The sequence below is a fragment of the Myotis nattereri genome (assembly GCF_964212035.1).
Source record: "Myotis nattereri genome assembly, chromosome: 10".
In the NCBI taxonomy this organism is placed as follows: domain Eukaryota; kingdom Metazoa; phylum Chordata; class Mammalia; order Chiroptera; family Vespertilionidae; genus Myotis; species Myotis nattereri.
Window position 1 is genome coordinate 30,290,772 of NC_138085.1, and position 10,917 is coordinate 30,301,688.

The 10,917-nt window shown below is 61.4% G+C and overlaps 1 protein-coding gene across 1 annotated transcript; it reads right to left on the reverse strand.

The window, feature by feature from the left end:
• Window positions 1-2,635: 2,635 nt before the first annotated feature.
• Window positions 2,636-10,542, reverse strand: SH2D6 (SH2 domain containing 6; the record flags this gene model as incomplete). The annotated part of the gene is made up of 14 exons (XM_081101533.1): window positions 2,636-3,429; window positions 4,045-4,203; window positions 4,375-4,458; window positions 4,736-4,794; window positions 5,178-5,271; window positions 5,314-5,344; window positions 5,926-6,007; window positions 6,355-6,415; window positions 6,830-6,852; window positions 7,669-7,729; window positions 8,402-8,469; window positions 9,082-9,223; window positions 10,208-10,233; window positions 10,488-10,542. 14 exons carry the CDS (start codon window positions 10,540-10,542, stop codon window positions 3,313-3,315), a joined length of 1,062 nt encoding a protein of 353 aa, XP_080957659.1. The 3' UTR covers window positions 2,636-3,312.
• Between the last annotated feature and the right edge of the window lie 375 nt (window positions 10,543-10,917).

Genomic DNA, 10,917 nt, shown 5'->3' on the forward strand with positions numbered 1-10,917 from the left:
GCGAAGAACAGAGGTTAAGCTCAGGCGAGCAGTGAGTGACTGAGCCAGATTCAACCTTGGGTCCTCTAGACTCCAGAGCCCAGGTTTTTCCCAAGGTCAGGCTGCCTCTTTAGAAACCAAAGATGGAAGCTTGCAAGAGGGTTGCGCTGAGCACAGTGGCCCCAGCGGGTGTGGTCTTCCCAGGGTAGGTAACCATGGCTTCACGGCGGTCCCGCTAGACGCTTCCTCGGCTCTTCGCAGTCCTACCAACCCTTCCCAGCCGATGGAGACAGGTAACCACTCTGAGTAATTCCGGGTTTCTTCACCAAGTCCAACACTTGATCCCCCAGTTGGTGACCCTGCTTAGAATTTTCTAGAGTTTGGCCTGCAGAGTGAGAGGAAATGGGAATGACGTGTCTGGAGGGACACTGGCGTGGCAAACCAACTAAGGGGTGTCGTCTCTCACCTGCGTCACAGAACTGTCTGCAGTAGCTAACGGTCCTCCCTGCCTCTGTGCTGCCCTCAGCCCCTTCAGCACTTCACGGCTAGAGCAATCCTCGCAAAACACCATTCTCCCCGCACCCAGCCCTGCTCAGACTCAATGGCCCCCCTGTGCCCACACTCATTAGGGAGGCCTCCCAGGCTCCTCCAGACCTACCCCCCACCCCCCCAACTTCTGCAGCTTTCTCACCCACCACTGCCCCCTCACACCTGGGAAGGCAACACACTTGGAAAAATAGGATAGCACAAACCATATGTGGTTATTTAGATTAATGACATTATTATTAAAAATTCATTTCCTCAGTCACACTCGTCACATTTCAAGTGCTTGATAATGTCTGTGGCTATTGTATGGATGTGGACGTAGAATGCTCCCGTCATCACAGAAACTTCTACTGGACCGCACTGGTGTTGACATTTCTCTTACAAAGAAAACCCTAATCAAGGAATGCTATCAGCTTTAAAGGAACCTGGAGTACACTTGACCTGTTCTGTGGCTCCACAGATATCTGGCACCTCCTATATTCCCCAGGCCCGGGGTACAGAGTAGTGGGAGCAGGAGGCGTAGCTGGTCCTTTCCTGGAAGCGAAAAGGCCATGGCCAGGGCGGGTCGGAAGTGCCTGCGCCCAGACTGGAGGGGGGGAGGGGGGGGGCCTGAAGGCTTCCTGGAAAGGGGGACATCGGAGCGCAGGCCTGTAGACTGAGGAGGCAGGAGCCAGGCTGTCACTCTCCAGACCACGCTCTTTTTGGCATTCAGGGTCCCCGCTGTCCCCACTGCCTGGACGGCTCCGTCTCTTGTTCCCCAAGGAGGGAAGGCATGGAGGCTAATTCCTTCAAGTTAGTCCCCAAGCTGGGACCAAACGGGTCCTGGAGGGCCACCCCGCCTGGGTCAGGCTGGGGAAAGTGTAGAGAGAGGCCACTCCCACCAGGACCTATAGAGCCGGGGCAGCGGTGGTGAGAAAGCTGCAGAAGGAGGGAGGCTGTCTGGGGGGTCTCTTATCAACCCTGCTTCTGGCACAGCCCCCAGCGGCGAATCCCCTCCCGCCCTGTGCCCGCCGCCCCATCCCACCCCTCTTCCTGGTGCCCTGGCAGGAAACTACACCCCTGCTGCGACTTGAAAGTGGCAGTTCGTGGGCCGAATTCACCACCTTATTTGGAAGAGAGGAGCTAGAGTACTGCGCAGCGGGCCCTGGACAGTCCTGTCGCGTTAGGCGGAAAGCCTCGCTTAACCTCCTAACCCTGGGGTAACTGGGCGGGCCTGTCTTCACCCCATCACAGAAATCCTCAGGGTATTTGCAGGAGCCGCAGGTAACACAGCGGCACCTTCATCGCCCTGCGGCCGGGCCTGGCCCGAGATCGCCCCACCCGCCCCTTCCCTTCGCTCCCCGCCTCGCACTAGCACTGCGCGCGTCCCCGCCCGCGCCCCCCAGGGCTCTCGCGCTCCCGGCCCCTGGCTTTCGTGGGGCCCCGCGCCCCCCGCGCCCAGTGTCGGTCGGGAGGCAAGGCCGGGCCGCAGTGGGCCGAGGGCGCGGGCCCGATGAGCCAGCCCGAGCGCGGGGCGGCTCTGAGCGCCCTTTGTTTCTGCGGAGTCACAGTCACATGGCGCTTCCGGCACCGGGTGTTCCCGGGCTCCGCGCCAGGCGCGCGCGCCCCCGCCCCGCCGCCTGCCTTTCCCGGAGCCCCGAGCCCTGCAGCCTGCTGGGCCTGGCTGCCGAGCGCCACCGCGGAGCCAAGCTTTTTCCTCCGAGGCCTGGCGAGCCCAGGTTCCAGGGTTCCCTGGGTCCGCCTGTCTCCCTGGGGTAAGCAGGTGGTGGACAAGTACTTACCCCATCCTGATCGTTTATGGAGGGGCAGAGACAACACTGAGCCTCGCCCCCTTCCTCTCCGACCACCAAACAAAGCTAAACAAAACCAGCCACCCAGGGGCTGGCCTCCCTCCTCCTCCACACAGACCATCGAAGGGCAAAGGCCCCGTCAGTGTGCAGAAGTCGGGGCTGGCCACCCCTATGGCTCCCAGGCCTCGTCCGTGCCCTGGGACACTTGAGAACCTCGGAACCTCACGGAGGCCACCTCTGCTTCGCTCAGCAAATTCAAGAATTTAAGAATTTATTCAACAAATGTTTATTATAATTATTTTTAATATAATTTTGTTGATTTCAGAGAGGAAGGGAGAGAGATGGAAACATCAATGATGAGAGAGAATCATTGATTAGCTGCCTCCTGCACGCCCCCTACTGGGAATGGAGCCTGCAACCTGGGCCTGTGCCCTTGACCAGAATCAAACCCTTTGGTCCAGACACAGGCCAATGCTCTATCCACTGAGCCAAAACAGCTAGGGCTCAACAAATATTTATTGAGAGCAAAACAGTGCAGGGCAACCAAGTCCTTCCCAGATGCCAGCCCTGTGTTAAGCCCCCAAAAGCATGAGAGAGGATTCTTTGTGTCCCAGCAGTGCCCGGCTGTCCCCAAGAGGCTCAGGTTCCCTGAGCAGGCCTTCGTCCAGGGCAGCTTGGAGGCCCTAGTAACAGGCTGGACACGGTCATTCCTGGGGGCTGGGACTGGGGGCCCGCCTGACCCTGCCTCCCAGCCTCGGAGAGGCAGCAGAGAGCACAGGGCCAGGCTCTGGGTGAGCATGGCATGGGGTCTCGGGACCCTTTCTGATTCTGGGGAACCTTTCCCAGTGCCTCTCACCTGGGCCTGCGGAGACTGGGACAAGGGATGAGGAGGGTCGGGGGGGGGGGCGTGGAGAGAGGGAGACATCCCGAGTGGACAGATGGATGGGGCAAGGAGCAACTGATGGGGCCAGAGGTGGGTGTGGGCGTCCGCTGGGTGTCAGGGCTTGGTGGGGAAGAGCAGACAGGTGAGTTGGCAGCTGCCACTGTGTCTGTCCACGAGGGGCAGGGGGTGCTGCATGTAGTGCTGGACCATGGCAGCCACGGAGGAGAAGCGCTGCACGGAGAGGCAGGGCACCAGTGAGGCCCTGGGGGCTCATGCTGGGAGAAACATCCTGAGGGAACTGCCGCCTCTGGGGAGGGGGCTTGTTGACATTTTTAAAAACATGTTCCTTCCCGTTTGTCTCATGAGGCTCCACTGCCATTTTGCTACCCAGTGCCAGGCCTTGCGCAACGTTCCTGTGACTACACCCATGGGCATGTGTTGGCCAAATCCTATTTCCAAGGCCAGATGGCAATAACTCCGGGGACCTGCCCCTGTCCTCCCGCATGCGAGCCGAGTGGCGGGTGACTGTCTGTAGTTTGCAAGTGCTGGGCACCAAGTGAGAGTCTGGCCTACCTGAGCCCTGCCTCCTCCCAGCTGGTTCCCTACCCCATCTGGGCCCGGTGCAGACTGAGACAAGCAGGAGGAAGTGCCTCCCCCAGAGGGAGGTGGGCCTCTGGGAAGGGGTTCGGGTCACTGCCTTTGTCAGGTCAGGCCATTGTCATTTCCACCCACTACAGAAAAATATAGAATGTGGGTTTTCCCCAGGCAGATACTCCAGGCTGGGCCAGGGTGCTTCTCTGCTGTGACCTTGTTGCCCTTTGGGCCCCTGCCGCCTCCAGCACCCACCTCCTCGCGGTTCCTGCCCTCCCGGCCCAGGGCATAGTGGCGCCCACCATCCAGCCGCCGGATGGGAATGTTGAAGACCCGGCCGTGCAGCAGCACTGCCAGGGTGAGGGGCTGGGAGCCACGAGATCCCGAGCTGGGGCGCACGGTGTAGGCCCCGTCCTGTGGAGGAGACCCGCCCATCAGCCTCGCCTTCCAGCTGTCCACCGGCAGCCCCGACCCTCGATGGCCATCCCCCAGCCCTCACCCTGCAGTCCCTGCCTGCTCAGCCAGCCACAGCCCATGAGCAGGAGGGGTTTCTGAGAAGGCCCGGGGGGCTCTGCGGTTGCCCACCTTTTGGCATCGGAGCAAGGCACTCTCGACAGCGTAACGGTCACAGTTCTCTGAGAACCACGGCTGACCCAGCAGGCTGCCGTCCTGTGCGCACACACACACACACACACACACACACACACACAAGCTCAGAGATGTGTGTGTTGGGGCACTGGATGGGGGTGGGGAGCAGAGAACCCCGCGGGGAGTGATTTGTGCTCACAGCTGCCTTCCCAGTCTGAGTCTGTGCAAGCTGAACAAAGATATGCTGGTGCCGGTACCCAGCCGGGTGCCACACACACGTGTTCCTTGCAGTGGTGGACGCGGGCCCAGGAGGGCTCCTCGCAGGCCTCCGCCCCGCCCTCTCCCAGCCCCTCCTCACCTCCGCAGCAGCTGAGGTTCTTCCGGTGGGGGCTGCAGAGGAAAGAGAGGCACGCCTTCCTGCTGGGAGCAGATTACAGGGCTGGGCTGGGAGGTTTGGAGCAGCTGCAGGGGTGGGGGAGGTTGCAGGGGTGTGTGCATAGGGCTGAAGCCCAAAGCAGGGCACCCAGTGTGTCACCCCTCCTCTCCTCTCTTGGGCTCTGGTAGGACCCATCAGGCAGGCCACGCGTGACCTCCCATCGAGGGGTGATCTTGAGGTACACGCTGGGAGCCTCCTGCTCTGATGCAGACCCTGGAAAATGGCCAAGGGGGTCCCCTCGAGCCTGCTCTCAACTGGGGGCAGAGCTGCTGGGACCCGCTCAGCAAAGTGGGGCGTGCAGGGCTGCGGCTGGAATGGGCCGGGGCAGGACTCCTGGGTTCTCACTGAAGATGCCTGTGCTCACCTTTGGAGGTGGCGTTCGCTGCTCCCTGGGACATAGGAGGTCTGGTCAGAAGAGACTTGGCTTCTCTGGGCCTGAGGTCCCACCCTGAGACTCCCTCCCTCCCAGCTCACTTCCCCCCAGAGCACCAGCCTCTTACACCCTGAGCTTCCTCGGGGGCCATGGAGGGCCTGCGGGGGGGAAAGTAGGGAAACAGAGCTCAGGGTCTTCACTTCCTTCAAAAAGAAAGGCCAGGCAACCCAGAGATCCCAGGGCCAGGGCTGGGGAAGCCTGGGTGCATCTCTCTCCCTCTCTCTCTCTCTCTCTCTTCACATACACACACAGGCACACGCACACACACACAGGCACACACAGGCATGCACGCACACATACAAGCACACACAAGGCACACATGTACACACGGAGACACACGTATCTACACATGCACACGTGTACACACAGGTGCACACATGCACACAGACATGTTCTCACACAGGCACAGGCACAGGCACATGTACACACACCCTGGGATGCACACAGACATGTTCACACACAGCCACAGGCACACACACAGGCACATGTACACACACCCTGGGATGCACACAGACATGTTCACACACAGCCACAGGCACACACACAGGCACATGTACACACACCCTGGGGTGCACACTTGCACACAGACATGTGCACACACAGGCACGTGCACACACAGTCACACACAGACACGTGCACACACACAGGCACACGTACACACACCCCCTGGGGCACTCACCTGCGCACTGCCGATGATGTTCTTGGCAGAGGGGCTGGGGGCATCAGGACTTGGGAGCTGGGAGTCTGAGGCCAGGCAGGGACTGAAAGAGAAGGCAGGCCCTGCTGGGCTGGGAACAGGCCAGGAAAGCCATGCAGGCCCGGGAGGGGCTGGCAGTGGCAGGGCCTGCTGCTTCCCTGCAGCGGGCCTTTCTGGGAAGCCTTCCCACCAGCCTGCAACAGCTGGGAGCCCACACACAGTGCTGCTCTACGGGGTCCCCTCCCTTGCGGCCACAGTGGGGGTCAACCTGCACCGAAGGTGGAAGCGTGTGTGTCCATGTGCGTGTCTAAGGCTAATGTGTGTCGGTGGGGTGGTGAGAAGACAAGGGCAGAAAATGGAGTCAGGAGCTGGGGCCTCAGCGGAGGGATCCGGGGAGAGGGAGGTGTTCACCTGAACTGGGCTCACACTCCAGGTGGATGTCCTCATCCCACTGCTTCGCACAGCCTGGCCCCTAAGACAGAGAGGGCTGTGTGGGACCAAGGGTGTGACGGACACGTGAGTGCGAGGGCGGGCAGAGCATCACTGGGGGGTGCTGAGGGGGGCTATTGGCTCCTCAGTTCCCCTCACAAGGTGAACCTCTTTCTGGGAGCCGGCTGGAATGATTACAATTGCTCGGTTGCCTGGAAGGGGACACCCCACAGGCCGAGCTCTCAGAGAATGGGGTGACCGGAGGAGCGGTGGCAAGGCCCTCCCCAGTAGCTCTGAGCAGCTCCCTCAGGACCACTGTGGCCCACAGGGGGGGAGTCAGCTCTGGGCCCTTTCCCTCGGTTTTAGGGACATTTCCTGGCCCTCCCAGGCACTCCACCCCAACCTGCCAACTTCCTAGGGAGAACCCGAGGGTGTGGGGGATGGAGGGGCTGCTCACCACGCGGGCTGGTGCGCTCAGCTCTGGGGGGGAAGGAGAGGACCGTCAGTCACAGCGGAGGGAGGGGAATGGAGAGAAACCGCAGCTGGAAGAGTGCGGTAGCCTCGGGGCTCCTCTGAGGGTGTCCTCGGAGCCAGCACGGCAGTCCCGGTGCAAAGCCCCCCTCACCGCGTGCCTGGCTTCACGACCCAGGTGTTACCTGGCTTGACCTCCCAACCCATTTGCCAGGCGTGGCTCCAAAGAACATTGGGCTGTTCCAAAAATCAGAACCGCTCAAGGTCATGAAGGTTTACCAACCACTGAGCACGTGCCTCGGGGCAGCTGTCTGACCTTGGGCAGGAGGAGGCTGCCCCTCCCGGGGCCGCTTTCAGACAGAAAGTGCTGGCGGAGGTCCCTCCCTGGCTCCCTGGCGTCCAGGCTGTGGGGTCACAGGCCTGCGGGCAGTGACCTTAGGGGAAAGTCTCTGGACGGCGGGGGGCAATACTGCCATGAATAGCATCAGAGACTGCCGGCCCAGGGGCCCTTTGATGGGGGCTGGCACTCCTGTGTCTCCCAGGGAGGGGCCTCCAGGCGGAGTAGGCCACCGTGGTGCCCCTCACCCGACCCGAGACCACGGCGGGCTCTGCTTCTGGGTGATCTTAGTTCAGGCAAAGCATTTCACGTCTGGGACCCAGTCTCCGCAGCTGCCTGCCTTAGCGGGTCGGCAGGCGAAAATGAGGGACAGCGCGGGAGTGCAGTGACCAGGGCCAGCATGAGACACTGGAAGGCAGCTAGCTCTTCCCTGTGGGGCCGGATCGCCCTTCTCAGGCCCCCGGAGAGAGAGAGGACATCCCCATTACCTCGCCTCCCAGAGGACTGGCCCTGCTTCATGGCCTCCCGCAGGCTCAGTGCCGCCATCCGCTGTGGACACAGGAGCGCGGAGGGAGAACTGGTGGGTGGGGTGGGGGTGGGAGGGGAAATCGAGGCATGGGGAGGGCAAGGGTGCTGGGGCAATGCAGATCTGTGCCGCTGAAAGAACCCTGCAGCACCGAGTGAATAATGCACTGGGGGGCGGGGGGAAGGGGGGGCTCTTCCCTTTGCCTCCATGCTGAGGCTCTTTCTTTGTTGTCAATCTCTCCCTGTTTTCCTTTTGATTCCAATAAAGTATGTGCTGAAAGCGGCAGCTTTCACAGCCCATAGCAGGATCTCGAGAGCTGGCAGCTGGTTGGCAGCTGAGCGGGGGTTTCTTCACTCTCCAGGCAGGGAGGGGTCCTCAGGCCCCGGGTCCAGGGAGGGGCGACAGAGCCTCTCTTGTCTCCCACCCCCCGCCCCCCGCCCCCCACCTTCCCGGCTGAGTCCTGGGTGGTGCTGCCTGGGAGGATGGAAGGGCCAGGCAGGTGGGAGAAGCGACTGCTCACAGGGCCTGGGCTTCTGATGCACTTTATTTTTCAGGGGCCTCTGGGGTGCAGATGTGGGGGAATCTTGCACAGGAGATGCCTCTTAGATTTGCCCACTGGGAAATGGTAGCCTGGGCTGGGGCGGGTGGGGCGGGTGGGGCGGCTGGGGCGGGAGGGACTTGGGGAGGCTCCTCACCATCGCTGGCTGGGGCTGGGGCTGCTGTGGCGGCGGAGACTTGGACGGGCCCAGGGGGCCAGAGTGGTCTGGAAAAGGCACCCGGCATCGAATCTCTAGGCTTCTCCCAAGTAGGTTCCCATTTCCCTCCCTCCCCACCTGGACTCTATTTCCTCCTCCCTCCCAGCTCCATGCTTTCCCGACAGCCCCGTCTCCATGGCAACTGAAGGTGGCCAGCTTCCCTGCCCCCATCCGGCCCAGCCTGGAGAGGCGTGTGGGTGGGATGGCAGGGGGGTCTCCTGGCGCCCCTGCCCTTGCTCTGAGATTGCTGGTATCTCAGAATGGGGAACGCCAGGCCCCGCGGACCAAGTCAGGCCTCAGGCCTCCTGCTTTCCCACTGTTGCCTTGGTTACACTGCCCTCTCCTCCTCTCCCTCCCTCTCCCCCTCTCCTCTCCTTCACCCTCTCCCCCTCCCCTCCCCTTCCTTCCCCCCCTGTCCCTCTTCCTCTCCCTCTCCCCCTCCCTTTCCTTTTCCTCCTCTCCCTCTCCCTCTCCCCAGCCAGCTGAGGCCTCCTCTCACTGCCCAACACAGATGGGGAGGAGGCCAGGCCTGCGCCTTCTCCCCTTGTGGGCACCCTCCTCCTGTCCTGCCCGGCCCCCCCCCCCCCCCGTACTCTCTGCCTCCACTTCCCAGGCCTCACCCAGGTACAAAGATTCCTCCACGGTGCCAGGATGGCGGGCAGGTGCTAATTTCACAGGCAGAGCCTCACAGGGAGGCAGCTCATAGCTATCCTCCTCCTCCTCCTCCTCCTCCTCCTCCTCCTGGGCCTTTGGGACGGGGTGCTGAGCACAGGGCAGATGGAAGAAGAGCACGGGAGTGGTGGCCCCTGCCGCCCCCACCCCAACCCCAGGCTCAGCAGCTGGACTTACCCTGGGACTCCAGGGCCCTGGGGCAGGCAGAGGGACAGCTGTTCTCCAAGTCGGAGAGTCTGGACGGGAGACTGATGAGAGGGCCGCATCCCCCCCGCCCACCCCCATTCCAGCACAATGACCCCCTCTCTCTCCCCGATATAATAAGCCACCTGCAGCTCCACAGTGGGTCTCAGTGCTCCTCTCAGCTCAAAGGGCCATTCAGGGGGCCCTTTTCACAGGGCAGCAGGGCGACGACAGAGGCATTTTGGAAACAAGGGCGCCTCCCAGCGAGCTGCCTGTTGCCCCTGGGCCAGTCCCCCACCCCAAGGCCTCCTGATCCCGACCAGGTGGCGGGGAGGCTGGGCCCTGGTGCCTTAGCGGTGCTGGACTATGATGGCCGCAGGTGGGGGAGAGGCCTCTCAGGGAGACTCAAATCCCAAGGGACCCTGTTCTGCTGAGCCCCTTTTGCCCACTGTGTCACTTACCTGCACATTGGAGGGGTGAAAGGGGTGGCTTCAACCTGCAATCAGACTATAGTCAACTCTGCCCAAGGGGCCCTTGAGTTTTCATCAGCCAGACACTGCACAACTCCAAGACATTCACACCCAAGACAGTGGATGGAGCCCCTGGAGTTGTGTGACGGCAGCTTGGGGCAGGGCAGCAGAGGTTAGAATCTGGGAGCAGAGCTAGTGCCCTGGGTACGTGGCTGGATGAGTTGGTGCCCAAGGGAAGCCAGTAGTGGGTGAGCCCTCGTGCTCACAGGGTGGTGGAGGTATAGGAATGGTCTGACCAGGTAGGTGGGTGGGGAGGGCTCAGGCATAGCCAGCACAGCTCCAAGATGGCTGTGCCCGGGAAAGGGGTGGCGAGGTGGAGACAAAAGAGGAGCTAAAGGAAAGCGAGGAGCTGAGTACTCACCAGCGCTTGCTCTCCCTGAGCTTGTCCTGAAAAGAGGGGGGCAAGGGGGTAGTCAGTGCAGCTGGACGCCTCTCCCTCCCCAGAGTCCTGGGCCCCCAGGGGTGGGCAGGCCTGTGCACCTGGGGCTGCCCCCAACCAAGTCTCACCATGGCCAAGGTGAAGGAGCTATGCTTCCCGGAAGCCCAGTCTCTGGCCCAGATGTCCTGGGGACAGGGGCCCTATTGTTTCATCATTTGCATCTCATAAGCTCCTGGAAGGTGGGCCTGCTGTGGCTTCCAACCCCAGACCAGCTTCACCCCTGCCACTCCCAGGGCCCAGCCCCAGCTCCCCGACATGGCCTCCCCCAGCTGTGGTCTCCAGCCCCTCTGCCCCACAGGAGGACGAGCTCTCTCTTCCAAAAGTGTTTTCGAAAGAGAGAGAAAAAGCTCTCCCCTCCATGCCCAGGCCTGGAAAGTTAGGCCAGGGCGTCCTACAGCTCTCTGATGCATTTCCCTCCTCCTGGAAGAGGCTCAAACTGCCCTGAGGTCAGCCAGACCAAACCCTTTCCCAATTCACAGAAGACATGACATTGTGGGCAGATCCAATTAAAAACAGGAAACTGTCCTTGCAGACACTTTCCCCAGCCATCAACATTTTAATGTTCTTGTTTTTTTGTAATTAATTTCAGAGAGAGGAAGGGAGAGGGAGAAAGGGATAGAAACAGCAATGGT